General features: G+C 43.9%; 1 protein-coding gene across 1 annotated transcript; it reads left to right on the top strand.

Moving 5' to 3' along the window:
• Positions 1 to 372: 372 nt before the first annotated feature.
• On the top strand, positions 373 to 10,534 carry LOC139417376 (photoreceptor ankyrin repeat protein-like). The gene is made up of 6 exons (XM_071166646.1): positions 373 to 651; positions 5,102 to 5,582; positions 5,896 to 6,025; positions 6,303 to 6,443; positions 7,662 to 7,841; positions 8,141 to 10,534. Exons 2-6 carry the CDS (start codon positions 5,325 to 5,327, stop codon positions 8,815 to 8,817), a joined length of 1,386 nt encoding a protein of 461 aa, XP_071022747.1. The 5' UTR covers positions 373 to 651; positions 5,102 to 5,324; the 3' UTR covers positions 8,818 to 10,534.
• The last annotated feature ends 8,277 nt before the right edge of the window (positions 10,535 to 18,811 follow it).

Below are 18,811 nucleotides of genomic sequence, written 5' to 3'. Positions count from 1 at the left end.
CAGACTGACCTACATAACGTGTGATTAAATCATAGGACTTATCTTAGACCTTTAGAGAGGTTGTCTCTGACAGAAGAAGAGATATGGAGAATGCCTGATAGAGGTAGAAGAGTAGGAGAGAGAAAGGGAGGAGGGAGAGGAAGAAAGAGAGAGAAAGGGGGAGAGAAAGAGGGAGGGCGAGAGAGATTGAGAATGACTTGGAGAGACAGAGGGAGAGAGAGAGCAGTCCCTCCTGCTCAGCTTCTAGCCAGCCTGTCAGGTGAAATGCTCTCCTTCCGCTGTTTCTTTCCTTCTAATCCTCCTGTAAATCTCCTGTAATCGGGCGAGAGCATGCTGCCTCCTGACAAACTTACAGCTACAGGCTGCCTGCTGCCTGACTTTGCGTTCATTGTCTATGTAAAGACCTGGGAGGAGGATGGTGTGGCGGTGGTGATCTATCGGACAGCCTAGGCACACTGTAAGGAGGAGGTTAGAGCAGGTTAGCTGGAGCAGCACGGGTCTGTTGTTGCTGGTACTTAGCCAGACAAACCCAGAGGAACAGAGGAAGAGGGGATGCATATGCTGTATTGTCCCAGGAAGACGGAGAAAGGGAGTAAACAGAGGGAGAGAGAAGAGGACAATACCCGCCATTGGATAGACAACCATTTTATGGTGAGACTTGTTGGCATGTATGGGTTTGTAACTCTGTCAAAGGTCATGGTCCCACTACTTTCTGTACAGAATCTTATCAGAGGCACATGCTGTGGATTGATAGCACCTTTTATAATGTTTTATAATGTTCTCCTTCCACAGTTTGTTGTTCGGAGAAACAACAGAGACTTGTGAAGTTGTTAGAGAACAAGTTGTTGTTATGTGACCCAGTAGCACAGGAGGTTGGTGGCACCTTAATTGGGGAGGATGAGCTTGTGGTCATGTCTGGAGCGGAATCAGTGGAATGGTATCAAATACATCAACCACATGGTTTACAGGTGTTTGATACCATTCCATCTGCTTCGTTCCAGACATTATCATGAGCCGTCCTCCCCTCAGCAGCCTCCACTGCTCAGTAGTATATTGTCCAGGCCGGGGAAGCCAGGCAGAGGAAAACAGAAGAGAGAGAGAGAGAGAGAGAGAGAGAGAGAGAGAGAGAGAGAGAGAACACGTTGTAGTGATATCAATCTTCATTCTTCTAAGAGGAACAGCAAAGGAATGAAAATAAAGGCTTGTGGGACTTTAAGAGGTTGAGTGTTCCTATCTGTGTTTAAACTAGATCCTACATGATCCTACTTAAAGGAAGCTTTTAGACTAATGAGTAGGCTAAGCTGTAGTCATGTAGGTAGTTAAAAAACGTGGTAAGGCTAATTCTTTGGGAAGAGATTGGAAAACGTTGCTATGTGATTCTGTAGGGAAAGCAGGGCCAAGTCAAGCAGCTAGAGAGATAAAATCACATCAATGCCCCTCTGTGGACGACAACTTTGTTTATGTTGCGGTGAAAAATAAGGTTTTCCCATCCCTGCCCCTTCACACACACACAAGCAGGTGTGCACACACACACACACACATACACAATGGAGCGTAGAAACACATTCACACAAAACACATGCACACACACACACATGCACATAAAAACACATGCACACATACACACACACACACACACACATATAAACACATTGTTTTTCTGTAAGCAAAAGACAGAGAAGCAGCATCAAGGATGGCTAAATATAGCAGTCAGTCCTTGAAGCAAAATAGCCATTCTTTTTCTGTCTGAGCACAGAGATGCATTTGGGAATTTTGTTTTATGCAACGTGAGAAGTTACAGATAACTTTCTCAAACAACATTGTTGCTGATTGTTACCAGGGCAGTTACCAACATTGTTACCAGGGCAGTTACCAACATTGTTGCTGATTGTTACCAGGGCAGTTACCAACACTGTTACCAGAGCAGTTACCAACATTGTTGCTGATTGTTACCAGGGCAGTTACCAACATTGTTGCTGATTGTTACCAGAGCAGTTACCAACATTGTTGCTGATTGTTACCAGGGCAGTTACCAACATTGTTACCAGGGCAGTTACCAACATTGTTGCTGATTGTTACCAGGGCAGTTACCAACATTGTTACCAGAGCAGTTACCAACATTGTTGCTGATTGTTACCAGGGCAGTTACCAACATTGTTGCTGATTGTTACCAGAGCAGTTACCAACATTGTTGCTGATTGTTACCAGGGCAGTTACCAACATTGTTACCAGGGCAGTTACCAACATTGTTGCTGATTGTTACCAGGGCAGTTACCAACATTGTTACCAGAGCAGTTACCAACATTGTTGCTGATTGTTACCAGGGCAGTTACCAACATTGTTGCTGATTGTTACCAGGGCAGTTACCAACATTGTTACCAGGGCAGTTACCAACATTGTTGCTGATTGTTACCAGGGCAGTTACCAACATTGTTACCAGAGCAGTTACCAACATTGTTGCTGATTGTTACCAGGGCAGTTACCAACATTGTTGCTGATTGTTACCAGGGCAGTTATCAACATTGTTGCTGATTGTTACCAGGGCAGTTACCAACATTGTTACCAGAGCTGTTACCAACATTGTTGCTGATTGTTACCAGGGCAGTTACCAACATTGTTGCTGATTGTTACCAGGGCAGTTACCAACATTGTTACTGATTGTTACCAGGGCAGTTACCAACATTGTTGCTGATTGTTACCAGGGCAGTTACCAACATTGTTACTGATTGTTAACAGGGCAGTTACCAACATTGTTGATGATTGTTACCAGGGCAGTTACCAACATTGTTGTTGATTGTTACCAGGGCAGTTACCAACATTGTTGCTGATTGTTACCAGGGCAGTTACCAACATTGTTGCTGATTGTTACCAGGGCAGTTACCAACATTGTTGCTGATTGTTACCAGGGCAGTTACCAACATTGTTACCAGAGCAGTTACCAACATTGTTGCTGATTGTTACCAGGGCAGTTACCAACATTGTTACTGATTGTTACCATGGCAGTTACCAATATTGTTACCAGAGCAGTTACCAACATTGTTACTGATTGTTACCAGGGCAGTTACCAACATTGTTACCAGAGCAGTTACCAACATTGTTACCAGGGCAGTTACCAACATTGTTACCAGAGCAGTTACCAACATTGTTACCAGGGCAGTTACCAACATTGTTACCAGGGCAGTTACCAACATTGTTACCAGAGCAGTTACCAACATTGTTGCTGATTGTTACCAGGGCAGTTACCAACATTGTTACCAGGGCAGTTACCAACATTGTTACCAGGGCAGTTACCAACATTGTTACCAGGGCAGTTACCAACATTGTTGCTGATTGTTACCAGTGCAGTTGGTGTGTGTGTGTGTGTGTGTGTGTGTGTGTGTGTGTGTGTGTGTGTGTGTGTGTGTGTGTGTGTGTGTGTGTGTGTGTGTGTGTGTGTGTGTGTGTGTGTGTGTGTGTATATACACAGATTGGTTGATTAGTACCCAGCAGGCTACTCTACTCTAGTTGAAGGTGAAGCCCCATGCAGTGACAGATGCTGAGCAGGCCTGGCCCAGCCTGGCTTCCCAGACATGATAGCAGGCAGGCAGTCTGCACCATATGCCCTGTCTATACCCATTACACACACCCTATCACTTAGCCTACATAGGCTGACTCACTGAGAGAGAAGCCAACGCTTTTTGCTGAATTTCTTATTCCTGAAAACATCATTCTTGTTAGTCTGTGTTCAGCAGCAGTAGACCTCCCTTTTCACGTTCTTTAGAAAATTGCTTTAAAAGTAAATGCATTGAATGCTTATTAAACTCTCCCTGATATGCAATGTGTATAAAGCAGGCTTACAGTGTGTGCTCAGTATAGACATTAGAAAACTTCCCAAGAAGCTTTATTTAAACGCAAGGTTTATCTATTCATCCTGGTATTGACCTCCAGATACAGACTAGACCGTCACGTTCAGTGTGTCTCCGAGTAGGGTGTCCTGGTGTCCAGTAGGGCGTCCTGATGTCCGGTAGGGTGTCCTGGTGTCCAGTAGGGTGTCCTGGTGTCCTGGCCTCAATCCAGTTACAAAACGTCTATCGGTAGCGCATTGGTTGCACCGTGACGAGGCTGAGAGGGCAGATTATTTCTGACTGCTGTAATTGTTCAGATTACAATACCTCCTCGTGTCAACCACACCTGGCTGGGAGAGGTTCACCTCAGGTTCACCTCAGGTTCTCCTCAGCCTGATTCACACTATAGGACCTAAGCTACCCAACCCTAGCCGAGCTGTACTAGGCTGGCCTGGTTACGAATCCCCCATAGTTGATAGAACTGTGCTGAAAAGGACAACGTAAAAAATTAAATATCGGAGCAAACACAATACAGGTTGCATCTAGAAGGTGAATCGGTCATTAAGGCTCTCCTCAGGTCTGGGGGGATTGAGGCTCATCTACTTTACAACCTCACTCACTCACTCTGACTAAGACCAATCAGTGGACCAGTCCTTACACTCAGACCCGGCTGGAAATAGAAAACATAGGAGTATTGACCGTGCCGTCTCAGGTTAATGGGAACCTTAGGACGCTGTTCAGGGGCAACTTACTTGACAGATCAACATCGACTGAAAGATGTGGAGATGAGAGGGTCAACCAACTATGTAGGCTAATGATTACAAAATGTTTTGTCACATTGGTAATTGAATGTAGTGTAAATACAGACTCTAACGGATTGTTTGATGGCTATTCTTATACAATATATGCATGTTTCATGCCAACTAGATCCATGCTGGTTTATTTCAGTTGGTTTATTGTGAGCCAGAGAAGGTTTAGAGACACTCTCTATGAGCTATTGATAAACACTCTTTGATTTAAAAAAAAGGATAATATCTTGGGGAAATGGAAGAGAAGGGAACCAAAATAGGGTACGAACAGGACGTTTGATTCCTCACATCCATAATTGAGTTGCCAGTTGTTTCACAATGTGTAATTGAATTAGAGCTCTCTCTGTGGTGTAAGAGTGTGACAGTCATATTGTGTGTGCATGTGTGTGTGTGCGAATGCGCTCTTGCTGTTCTGTGTCTGTTTGTCTGTGTCACTCCAGTCATGTATGTCTGTGTCTATTCTTCCAGGGAGCAGCTGTGATGTGGTAATCATCAGCAGGGTCCAGGCAGGGTCCTCTCCACATCTCATCCTCCCGTGGGCAGAGGAGGCCTCTTGGTCAGGTGTGATCTCATCCTCCCGTGGGCAGAAGAGGCCTCTTGGTCGGGTGTGATCTCATCCTCCCGTGGGCAGAGGAGGCCTCTTGGTCGGGTGTGATCTCATCCTTTCAGTGGTCCACCTGGTGGTCCAGTGATGGCTCATGCACAAGATGATCCCCAACTAGGCGCTGGCCCATCCGAGGATTCTGAACTCTCTGAGAATGAGTCCGAAACGGCGAGCTTGGTGTCGGAGGACTCTATCATGCCAGACTATGAGATGGAGCGGGGTAGTGGAGGCACCACCTCTACGCTGTACGAGGCCTGTAACAGGAACGAGGCGCTGAAGCTACAGAGGGTCCTGGAGAGGGGGGTTACTAAGGAAGAGGTTATGGAGCTGGACATCAATGGCATGGTAAGGACTATGTCATGTTTCCCTCAGGTGGTTCTGGGTTCAACAAGTATTTGATTTCTCTCTGCCTTAGAGCAGTGTTTCTCAACCTTTGGCCTGCGGACTGGCAATGATTCCCGGGATGATACTGACTGGTCTTTGAGATGGTTGGCTTATACTTTTTTAGTGAGTTACTCAAATGTTCATTTTAATGTAAGGGGTCCCACAAGGAGGAAGAACAAAAGCTTGGCGGTTTCTGGTACATAAAAGGTGGAGAAACACTGCATTAGAGCATATTGAATGACCACATCTGGGCTCGGCTTTGTTTCCATGTCAGAATGGTCTGATGCTTGCTGTCTCCAGAGGCTATGTGGACATGGTCTACGGTCTACACACTTGTCCACTGATCGACATAAACCATCAGGACAATGAAGGCAACACAGCACTGATGATTGCTGCCCAGGCCGGTAAGCATTGCAATAATATGCTGGCTAGCTTTGGTGAGCATATCATATCATATCATATCAATAGAAGCGCCTATTCCATGATCTGGTAGGGGTCACAGCATTATACTCAGGGGTGTAACTGGAACTAAATCAACTGGGAACTTAATAATCACAGTCAACGGCCATTCAGTTACAAAACTTGTTAAAATGTTCCCCTGAAGATTCCCACCCAATTCCACTGGTGATAACAACTATGGCAACTTAAACCTTCCTAATAACAGCCCCTCTCTCCACCCAGGCTACATCTCCATTCTAAACTTCATCCTGAACTACTACCCTAAGATAGACCTGGAGGTGAGGGACATCCGGGGCTTCACTGCCCTCATCAAGGCAGCCATGCAAGGCAGGGTAGACTGTGTGTCTTCCCTCCTCATGGCCGGTAAGTGGCTATAGTCAGTAAAATCAAGAATTGGAGTAGTCATTGAACAGAAGTCTTTGCGTGCAGGGTTGGAAGGACTTCCAAAGACTATTTCCATGGGTTTTCCTTTTCCAAGTGGCGCAAAAACCCTCCCTCTCCATACTGACAACTTCCTAACTGATATCTTTAATAAGTTTATTCACGAATCAGTAGAAGCACAGTTACTATGGTGAAATGGGTTATCAACTTATCATCATAGAACTAGATTGACTATTGTATTGTTCATTCGGTTTCTATGGTTACTGTGAATGTGTTAAAGAAAAAAAAAATGTGCACTATATAGGGAATAGGGTGCTATTTCAGACACAGACCAAGTGTATGATTATGACAGCCATTTAGGTGGAGAAGGATGATGACGCACATCTATCTGAGTTCAAGGGTCAAATCTGAGGACATTGGTTTTCTATTCTCGTCTTCTTGTCTAATCTGGGACTAGCTGTTTTGGGTTGCAGGCTGGATTAGCTTTGTGTGGATTTACCAGGACTGATAGAGACATGGCTGTGGTAACACCTATTAACGGTACATAAGTCAAAACAGGTCACCATCAAGTCACCCTACTACCTATTCTTATCTGTACCATAGGAGGCTGCTGAGGGGAGGATGGCTCATAATAATGGCTGGAATGCTGGAATGCTGATTGTCCCTTTAATTGAAACCCTTGATTCTCCTGCTTCAAACTGGAGATGTTCATAAACACATACTGTCTCATTATTAGCCAATCAAATAGTGACAGTTCTCCTCTCTGTAGCCGCCGGGCTATTCAATTCTGGCCCTGGCAGGCCAAAACATTTCTGTTTTTTTGCTTCTACCTGATAGTAAATTGGATTCACCTGGTGTCCCAGGTCTGAATTGGTCCCTGATTCTAAGAAAAATGGAAGTGTTTCAACCCCCAGAACCAAAATTGAATAGCCCAACTCATAGTGTATTGCTGTTTATGTTAATATCCTCAATCTCCCTCCACATTTTACAGTTCCTTCACAAGCCACTTAGTAGGACGATTACCTTGACTTGAATTGTCTTTGAACTGTCAGAGTACATGCCTCACACAGTACATTATAAAAATCTAATCTTGATCAGTTTCCCTCATTTCTTTAGTGCCTAACCTTGTTGCCTAGCTCCTGTGATCATTTTGAATGTGCGTTCATGTTTCTCTGTCTCCCTGCCTATCCCAATGTCCAGGTGCAGATATCAATGTAGTGGATGAGGTCCGGGGGAAAAGCATCATGGACTGGGCCCTGAAGACGGGTCGCTTCGAGGTCCTGCAGCGTCTCCGTTTTCTCCAGGCGCACCCCATCGCCGAGCAGTTCTGCGACAGCTACGTGATAGAGTGGCCCGAGCTGAAGGAGCTGGTTGCCAAAGGTTAGAGAGGCCGGCCAACAACCAGAGGGTTGCCGTTTACAATCCCTGCCCCGGCTGGGAAAAAGCTGGTGGGCAGTGGTCCAGTAGCCTGCTGTTGTAACCTGTAAACTGCTCCAAGGGCGCTGCACTGCGGCTGACCCATTTATCCAACCTCTCCATTGGGCGTGCGTAGAATATGTGTGTTTCTCTGTAGTGTGTCTCTGTGACAATAAATCTGAATCAAACTGTATTGCAATGCAAGAAATGTTACTAGGTGTTCTACATAGAAGTAATCTTCTATCTTCTGTCTTCTTCTCAAGCCATGATCCCCAAAACACTGACTCAACGTCTGAAGGACAGCCTGACCATTAGCTTACCCAAGGACCCTCAGGACAACGGAGTGATGGACCACCTGGTGAAGATGACCACATCCATCCACAGCCCTCTAGTCTCCACTGGCTGCCGGCCCCTCTGCCCCACAAGCCCCCCCGAGCTCGGGAAGAGGCGCCTGGCCGTGCCGGAGCTGATGGAGAAGCACAGCAGTAAGGACCTGGAGGAAAGCTCTGTGTGTCATAGTAACGGTGTGAAATGTTCCTTCAAGCCTGCGCCAGCGTCGTCGAGCCCCTTCTCACTCGCCAACTGCTGCTCGTACGCGGAGTGGAGGGATAGTATTCTCTCGATGGCTGCCAGCGGCGTCCGGAACTTCATCCCTTGTTCCATGGCCCACCGGAACTCTGTATTCCCGTCTAGTTGCATCCCCAAGATCACCTTCACCAAGTCTCAAGACAAAACACCCAAGAAGGCGAAGAAGGCGAAGAGGCACAAGGGCCACCTGGAGCTTCCGGTCTGGAAGTACAAGGCAGCGAAGCAGGAGAAGAAAAAGGAAAAGGAAAAGTTGGAGGAAGAGAAGCAAGCGCAAGAGAAGGCACTTAAGAAAGCTAAGAAGAAGGCAGCCAAGGTGGCGGCCAAGTCAAAGGAGCCTGCCAAGGCAAGTTAAACTGCTGTCTGTAAAGTGCCACAGAGTGGGAGCACAGAACTCTGGGAAAATAGAGCGACCTCTGTGCTGTCATCAGACGGAAGAGGAAGCGAGACACCCCACTCGCAGTTTTGTTTACTGATTGAATGAAAGTCAATGAACTTAGTAGACCAGACCCAGCTGCTATTGCATTGGTGTCCATGGGAGACCCACCCCTGTTAAGTAGACCATTTTTTTCAATGATAAACGGCCTGAGAGAATCTTGATTTATCCACCATCTTTGCTGTCATCTCCTACTAACTCCATTGTATCCACTGTGATGATGTCATATAAGACGGACAAGGGGACGGCTCCCCTGTGGTGGCACCTGCCTGGGGTCATCATGGAGGCTCAGTTGCAGCCCTACCTTGGGGCCTCCAATAACATGGGTGGAAACTAGCATCTGAGCCGGACCAAGTCTAATGGATGGACTGTTGTTTTTCCTCTCTGCTGGGATATGCGGCTGTAAGGACTGCAATGGCCTGGACATTCCTAGACATTATTATTAATGTATCTTTCATGTGTAATTCTCTTTTTCTGTTTTAAATTATTTTGTTTATTTATATATTTTTGAGAGTTCAGATGTTAAAAAGATCAGTAGAGTTTGTTTGGTCTTCCATGTTCATAGCTAACCAATCGAAACTGTGAAGGAACCAGAGCCATAGCAAAGAAATCTCTAGTTTCTGATAAGCAAGGTACTTCCTAAAAAAGAAACAGGACATTAACATGAGTTAGGCAAATGATTAGGGAGGATTATGAACAAGGTTTCAGAGTTGCCTGTTTGATAAACCTCATGGTAAGATATAGCACAACCAGACCTGGGGTCAAATACAATTTAAAAACATTTCAAATGTTTCAGCTGTGCTTGAGAGAGCTTGCCTGTTGATATGGAAACAATATAAAAGTCCCAAAAGTGCAAACCACACCCAACTGGCACTCCAGGCAAGCTAAAGCAAACGCTGAATGTTTTTGTAAGATTTTGAATAGTATTTGAACCCAGGTCTGACCACAACGCACATCTGAGTTCCAATCTGCTCTGTGCTTTGTTTTCCTATGTACTCCAATTAGCTGTCTTCCGAAAGAAGTAGATTTTCCACTGTTACCGGTGAGAGGACTTTTGACTTTTATCAAGAGTAGTAATATAATATCAGGGATCCCCTCAGTTTTGATGAGGCTCAGGTATTTAAAGATAAACCTGAGTGGCTTATTATTACGTTGCACAAACCTGCTCAGTTAGAAGAAATTGTTTGTTGATCCAGTTCACATGTTGTGATGGAGCTGAAATGTGAAGTATGTTATTCAGTAGGAATCCACTTCTGTCCTAATAGTATGTGATGGTTATTTTTAAATAACACCATCATCCTCGTCAAGGATCCAGAAAATCGTATGTGTAGTGGCTTTTGCCAGTCAAAAACCATTGATGTGTCAGATACGGCTCCTACAATATGAAAAGATACAACAGGCCTAATGAATATTCTATTACAAAACCAAACATTAAAACGTTTAAAAACACAACATCCATGTGACTTAGTGATGATCCTTCTTCCCCCTATATCCGATAGATTTAGCAGCTTTGGCTATAGGCTAAGCTGGGTTAGTGTGTGAGCTCAGTGAGCTTGTTAACTGGTGCTATTATAGTCACAGTCAGGTCAGACAATAACCATGTAGCCTAACCATAGATACAGCTGTAACCATGGGGTGTAACCATACAACCTAACAATAAATACGTCTGTAACCATGGGGTGTAACCATACAACCTAACAATAGATACGTCTGTAACCATGGGGTGTAACCATACAACCTAACAATAAATACATCTGTAACCATGGGGCGTAACCATACAACCTAACCATAGATACATCTGTAACCATGGGGTGTAACCATACAACCTAACAATAAATACGTCTGTAACCATGGGGTGTAACCATACAACCTAACAATAGATACGTCTGTAACCATGGGGTGTAACCATACAACCTAACAATAGATACGTCTGTAACCATGGGGTGTAACCATACAACCTAACAATAAATATGTCTGTAACCATGGGGCGTAACCATACAACCTAACAATAAATATGTCTGTAACCATGGGGTGTAACCATACAACCTAACAATAAATACGTCTGTAACCATGGGGTGTAACCATACAACCTAACAATAAATATGTCTGTAACCATGGGGTGTAACCATACAACCTAACAATAGATACAGCTGTAACCATGGGGCGTAACCATACAACCTAACCATAGATACAGCTGTAACCATGGGGCGTAACCATACAACCTAACAATAGATACATCTGTAATCATGGGGTGTAACCATACAACCTAACAATAGATACGTGTGTAACCATGGGGCGTAACCATACAACCTAACCATAGATACGTCTGTGACCATGGGGTGTAACCATACAACCTAACAATAAATACGTCTGTAACCATGGGGTGTAACCATACAACCTAACAATAAATACGTCTGTAACCATGGGGTGTAACCATACAACCTAACCATAGATACGTCTGTGACCATGGGGTGTAACCATACAACCTAACAATAAATACGTCTGTAACCATGGGGTGTAACCATACAACCTAACAATAAATACGTCTGTAACCATGGGGTGTAACCATACAACCTAACAATAAATACGTCTGTAACCATGGGGTGTAACCATACAACCTAACAATAAATACGTCTGTAACCATGGGGTGTAACCATACAACCTAACCATAAATACGTCTGTAACCATGGGGTGTAACCATACAACCTAACAATAAATACGTCTGTAACCATGGGGTGTAACCATACAACCTAACAATAAATATGTCTGTAACCATGGGGTGTAACCATACAACCTAACAATAAATACGTCTGTAACCATGGGGTGTAACCATACAACCTAACAATAAATACGTCTGTAACCATGGGGTGTAACCATACAACCTAACAATAAATACGTCTGTAACCATGGGGTGTAACCATACAACCTAACCATAAATACGTCTGTAACCATGGGGTGTAACCATACAACCTAACAATAGATACGTCTGTAACCATGGGGTGTAACCATACAACCTAACAATAAATACATCTGTAACCATGGGGCGTAACCATACAACCTAACCATAGATACATCTGTAACCATGGGGTGTAACCATACAACCTAACAATAAATACGTCTGTAACCATGGGGTGTAACCATACAACCTAACAATAGATACGTCTGTAACCATGGGGTGTAACCATACAACCTAACAATAGATACGTCTGTAACCATGGGGTGTAACCATACAACCTAACCATAGATACATCTGTAACCATGGGGCGTAACCATACAACCTAACAATCAATATGTCTGTAACCATGGGGTGTAACCATACAACCTAACAATAAATATGTCTGTAACCATGGGGTGTAACCATACAACCTAACAATAAATACGTCTGTAACCATGGGGTGTAACCATACAACCTAACAATAAATACGTCTGTAACCATGGGGTGTAACCATACAACCTAACAATAAATACGTCTGTAACCATGGGGTGTAACCATACAACCTAACCATAAATACGTCTGTAACCATGGGGTGTAACCATACAACCTAACAATAGATACGTCTGTAACCATGGGGTGTAACCATACAACCTAACAATAAATACATCTGTAACCATGGGGCGTAACCATACAACCTAACCATAGATACATCTGTAACCATGGGGTGTAACCATACAACCTAACAATAAATACGTCTGTAACCATGGGGTGTAACCATACAACCTAACAATAGATACGTCTGTAACCATGGGGTGTAACCATACAACCTAACAATAGATACGTCTGTAACCATGGGGTGTAACCATACAACCTAACCATAGATACATCTGTAACCATGGGGCGTAACCATACAACCTAACAATCAATATGTCTGTAACCATGGGGTGTAACCATACAACCTAACAATAAATACGTCTGTAACCATGGGGTGTAACCATACAACCTAACAATAAATATGTCTGTAACCATGGGGTGTAACCATATAACCTAACAATAAATACGTCTGTAACCATGGGGTGTAACCATACAACCTAACAATAGATACAGCTGTAACCATGGGGCGTAACCATACAACCTAACCATAGATACAGCTGTAACCATGGGGCGTAACCATACAACCTAACAATAGATACATCTGTAATCATGGGGTGTAACCATACAACCTAACAATAGATACGTGTGTAACCATGGGGCGTAACCATACAACCTAACCATAGATACGTCTGTGACCATGGGGTGTAACCATACAACCTAACAATAAATACGTCTGTAACCATGGGGTGTAACCATACAACCTAACAATAAATACGTCTGTAACCATGGAGTGTAACCATACAACCTAACCATAGATACGTCTGTGACCATGGGGTGTAACCATACAACCTAACAATAAATACGTCTGTAACCATGGGGTGTAACCATACAACCTAACAATAAATACGTCTGTAACCATGGGGTGTAACCATACAACCTAACAATAAATACGTCTGTAACCATGGGGTGTAACCATACAACCTAACAATAAATACGTCTGTAACCATGGGGTGTAACCATACAACCTAACCATAAATACGTCTGTAACCATGGGGTGTAACCATACAACCTAACAATAAATATGTCTGTAACCATGGGGTGTAACCATACAACCTAACAATAAATATGTCTGTAACCATGGGGTGTAACCATACAACCTAACCATAGATACATCTGTAACCATGGGGTGTAACCATACAACCTAACCATAGATATGTCTGTAACCATGGGGCGTAACCATACAACCTAACCATAGATACATCTGTAACCATGGGGTGTAACCATACAACCTAACCATAGATACAGCTGTAACCATGGGGTGTAACCATACAGCCTAACTATACAGTACTTTCAGAAAGTATTCACACCCCTTGAATTTGTCCACATTTTTTTTGTGTTACAAAGTGGGATTCAAATGTATTTAATAGTACATTTTTTTGTCAACGATCTACACAAAATACTCTAATGTCAGTGTGGAAGAAAAATTCTAGCATTTTTTGGGGGGGGGTGAGAAAAACGGATAAATTCTGATTAGAAAAGTATTCAACCCCCTGAGTCAACACATGTTAGAATCACATTTGGCAGCGATTACAGCTGTGAGTCTTTCTGGGTAAGTCTCTGAAAGCTTTGCAAACCTGGATTGTATATTTTTTATTATTCAAGCTCTGTCAAGTTGGTTGTTGATCATTGCTAGACAGCCATTTTCAAGTCTTGCCATAGATTTTCAAGACGTTTTAAGTCCAAACTGTAACTAGGCTACTCAGGAACATTCAGTGTCATTTTGGTAAGAAACTCCAGTGTATATTTGGCCTTGCGTTTTAGGTTATTGTCCTGCTGAAAGGTGGATTTGTCTTCCAGTGTCTGTTGGAAAGCAAACTGAACCAGGATTTCCTCTAAGACTTTGCCTGTGCTTAGCTCTATTCCTTTTCTTTTTATCCTAAAAAACGTCCAAGTCATTGCCGATGACAAGTATACCCATAACAGGATGAGGCCCCCACCATGCTTGAAAATATGAAAAGTGGTACTCAGTGATGTTTTGTGTTGGATTTGCCCCAAACATAACACTTTGTATTCAGGACAAAAGTTAATTTCTTTGACACATTATTTGCAGTAGTACTTTTGTGTCTTATTGCAAACAGGATGCATGTTTTGGAATATTTGCATTATGTACAGGCTTCCTACTTTTCACTGTCATTTGGGTTAGTATTGTGGAGTAATTACAATGTTGTTGATCCATCCTCAGTTTTCTCATATCAGACATTTAACTCTGTAACTTGTTTAAAATCCCCATTGGCCTCATGGTGAACTCCTTGAGCGGTTTCCTTCCTCTCTGGCAACTAAGTTAGGACTGGATGTATTGATACACCTTCCAAAGTGTAATTATTAACTTTACCATGCTCAAAGGGATATTCAGAGTTGGCTTTTTTTTTACCCATCTACTACAGAGCCTATATATAGATACATCTGTAACCATGGGAGTAACCATACAGCCTAAATATAGATACATCTGTAACCATGGGGCATAACCACACAGCCTAAATATAGATACATCTGTAACCATGGGGCTTAACCATACAGCCTAAATATATATACTGTACATCTGTAACCATGGGGCGTAACCATAAAGACTAACTATACGTCTGTAACCATAGCGACTAACAATAGATATGTCTGTAACCATGGGGCCTAACCACACGACCTAACCATAGGTAGCGGCATAACCCAAAGGATGCAATACATGGGAGGGGTAATGTCCACTCGGCCAGTAATCCTCCAAGTCATTGTGCAGATCTCTTTTGTAATACTTAAAACTTAATGGGGCTTTTTTGTATTTTACCCCCTTTTTTCTCCCCAATTTCATGATTTCAATCTTGTCTCATCGCTGCAACTCCCCAATGGGGTCGGGAGAGGGTCGAGTCATGCGTCCCCTGAAACATAACCCGCCAAACCGCGCTTCTTAACACCCGCCCGCTTAACCCGGAAGCCAGCTGCACCAGTGTGTCGGAGGAAACACACCAAGTAAAGCCCCCCCGGCCAAACCATCCCCTAACCCGGATGACACTGGGCCAATTGTGCGTCACCCTATGGGACTCCCGGTCGGTTGTGACACAGCCTGGGATCGAACACAGGTCTGTAGTGACGCTTCAAGCACTGCGATGCAGTGCTCTTAGACCGCTATCTCCAGACCATAAATATCAGTCTATAACTAAACAAACAAGATCCATTTGGAAAAACAAACAGACAAATAGGAGGAATAAGATTCAAACTAAAGCAATGATTTTTAAATTTACAAAAGACACTCATCAACTTTTCATGTCAATAGATCAACCTACCAAGATAGAACCAATGAAACCTTCTCAAAGTATCTCTACAATATTTGTCTCAGTTCCCTTTTGCAGTTGGGGAACTAGTCAATATACAGTCTACATCAAAATAAAAGCCCTAAGGAGGTCAGAGAGAGAACATAGTAGCACCTTTGACTAAAGACTGAGCCTGCCTCCAAAATGGCAACCTATTCCCCATGTAGTGCACTACTTATGACCAGAGCCCTATGGGCCCTGTTCAATAGGGAATAGGGTGCCATTGTGACTGGGAGTCCTCAGACAGGAGATACATACTGTATATCACAGACTGTTTATGCATTTCCATGATGACTCATGTTTTCTATAACTTCGAAAAATGGCTGCACGGCACATTATGTTACTGTACAAAAGCACATTTATGTTTCACAGGTATTTTCATTCAGGATGTGCTCTACGTTAAAATTTGAAAAGTGCTCAACTTCTTTTAGAAGCAGACAATGCCTGTCTCTCTATTCTATTGAATAAAATCCTAAACAGGTTTTAATTCTCCCTCCTGTCTCTGTGATGGCACAACAACAAAACAAACTGTGCTGTTGTGCTGTCCTTAGAAATAGAATGTTTTTCTGGTGCTGCCTAGCTGGTGCTGCCTAGCTGGTGCTGCCTAGCTGGTGCTGCCTAGCTGGTGTTGCCTAGCTGGTGTTGCCTAGCTGGTGCTGCCTAGCTGGTGCTGCCTAGCTGGTGTTGCCGAGCTGGTGCTGCCTAGCTGGTGCTGCCTAGCTGGTGTTGCCTAGCTGGTGCTGCCTAGCTGGTGCTGCCTAGCTGGTGTTGCCTAGCTGGTACTGCCTAGCTGGTCAAATCAAATCAAAATCAAATCAAATCAAATTTTATTTGTCACATACACATGGTTAGCAGATGTTAATGCGAGTGTAGCGAAATGCTTGTGCTTCTAGTTCCGACAATGCAGTAATAACCAACAAGTGTGCAGTATATACATATGAGATGAGTATGTAAACAAAGTGGCATAGTTAAAGTGGCTAGTGATACATGTATTACATAAAGATGCAGTAGATGATATAGAGTGCAGTATATACATATACATATGAGATGAATAATGTAGGGTATGTAAACATTATATTAGGTAGCATTGTTTAAAGTGGCTAGTGATATATTTTACATAATTTCCCATCAATTCCCATTATTAAAGTGGCTGGAGTTGAGTCAGTGTGTTGGCAGCAGCCACTCAATGTTAGTGGTGGCTGTTTAACAGTCTGATGGCCTTGAGATAGAAGCTGTTTTTCAGTCTCTCGGTCCCAGCTTTGATGCACCTGTACTGACCTCGCCTTCTGGATGATAGCGGGGTGAACAGGCAGTGGCTCGGGTGGTTGTTGTCCTTGATGATCTTTACGGCCTTCCTGTGACATCGGGTGGTGTAGGTGTCCTGGAGGGCAGGTAGTTTGCCCCCGGTGATGCGTTGTGCAGACCTCACTACCCTCTGGAGAGCCTTACGGTTGTGGGCGGAGCAGTTGCCATACCAGGCGGTGATACAGCCCGACAGGATGCTCTCGATTGTGCATCTGTAGAAGTTTGTGAGTGCTTTTGGTGACAAAAGCCTCCTGAGGTTGAAGAGGCGCTGCTGCGCCTTCTTCACGATGCTGTCTGTGTGGGTGGACCAATTCAGTTTGTCTGTGATGTGTACGCCGAGGAACTTAAAACTTACTACCCTCTCCACTACTGTTCCATCGATGTGGATAGTGCTGCCTAGCTGGTGCTGCCTAGCTGGTGTTGCCTAGCTGGTGCTGCCTAGCTGGTGCTGCCTAGCTGGTGCTGCCTAGCTGGTGTTGCCTAGCTGGTGCTGCCTAGCTGGTGCTGCCTAGCTGGTGCTGTCTAGCTGGTGCTGAAAGAATGTTACAAACAACCCAGATCTCAACATCTCACAGATTAATTTTGGGAAGGAAAAAGACACTGCTGATCAAAAATAACAGTTTGCTCTCTCTTTGCTAAAACAGTTGATTTGAGGGTTACCAGCTGTGCGTGTATCTGTACACAGCCCAAGAGGATAGATTAAGGGCCATGAGAACAAGAAATTCCCATTACTGAGAAGAAAATATCTCACCCACGCTTCAGTGTAATTCAGCGTTCCCATAAAGGAGGCAGCCATATTTGGATCATGGTGGGAGATCAACAGTTCAGTATTAGATAAAGTGTTCCACTGGATCTAGATAGCTACATTTATTAGATTTAGACTGTAGGCCTTGCAGACTTCCTTTTCTAGGATATTTCATAATGACCAAAGCTGGCCAAAATGGTGCAATATTTCCCAAAGCTCTAGGTCCGAGCCCTGAATGCTGATTGGCTGACAGTCGTGGTATATCAGACCGTATACCATGGGTATGACAAAACACATATTTTTACTGCTCTTATTACGTTGGTAACCAGTTTATAATAGCAATAGCAATATGGCCAATATACCACGGCTAAGGGCTGTGTCCTAGCACTCTGTGTTGCGTCGTGTAAGAATAGCCCTTCGACCCCGGGCCTTATTGCTTAATTATAGTGAAGGCCTAAACAGTGTGTGTTCAAAAAAAAAATTCAGATTTGTTTCTGAAACATTAAAGGGGATGGTGACCGGATACCAGTTGCAATACCATGGACAGTGAGTGTGTCATCGCCCATTAGTCAGATCTGCAACCACTGAAGGGTTCCGTCCAATGGGTAAGAGTAGGGATCGATGTGGGACTGGCTGTCTCAGTCAGAGCAGCGTCCTGAATGGCACCCTATTGTCTATATATTCCACTACTTTCTCAATGGGCAAGAAGTACCCTATTCCCAAGAGTATAGTGCACTACATAGCAAATATGGTGCCATTTGGGATGGACCTCTGTCTGTCTTGGGGTCCAGTCAGCGTCCTCAGGAAGCGCCATGCCGTTGGACGGCTGCTCTTCTAACGTCCCACTGGGCACAGTAACCTCAGGTCAGTATCACTTTGTTAATGATACATCGACAGTGAGCATTACCCCCCCCCCCCCACACACACACACACACATACACATAGGCCTAATACTCAAGTTAGAATTTAAGTTCA

Source organism: Oncorhynchus clarkii, chromosome 9 (assembly GCF_045791955.1).
Source record: "Oncorhynchus clarkii lewisi isolate Uvic-CL-2024 chromosome 9, UVic_Ocla_1.0, whole genome shotgun sequence".
Classification (NCBI taxonomy): Eukaryota; Metazoa; Chordata; class Actinopteri; order Salmoniformes; family Salmonidae; genus Oncorhynchus; species Oncorhynchus clarkii.
This window is presented reverse-complemented; position numbering and strand designations above follow the sequence as displayed.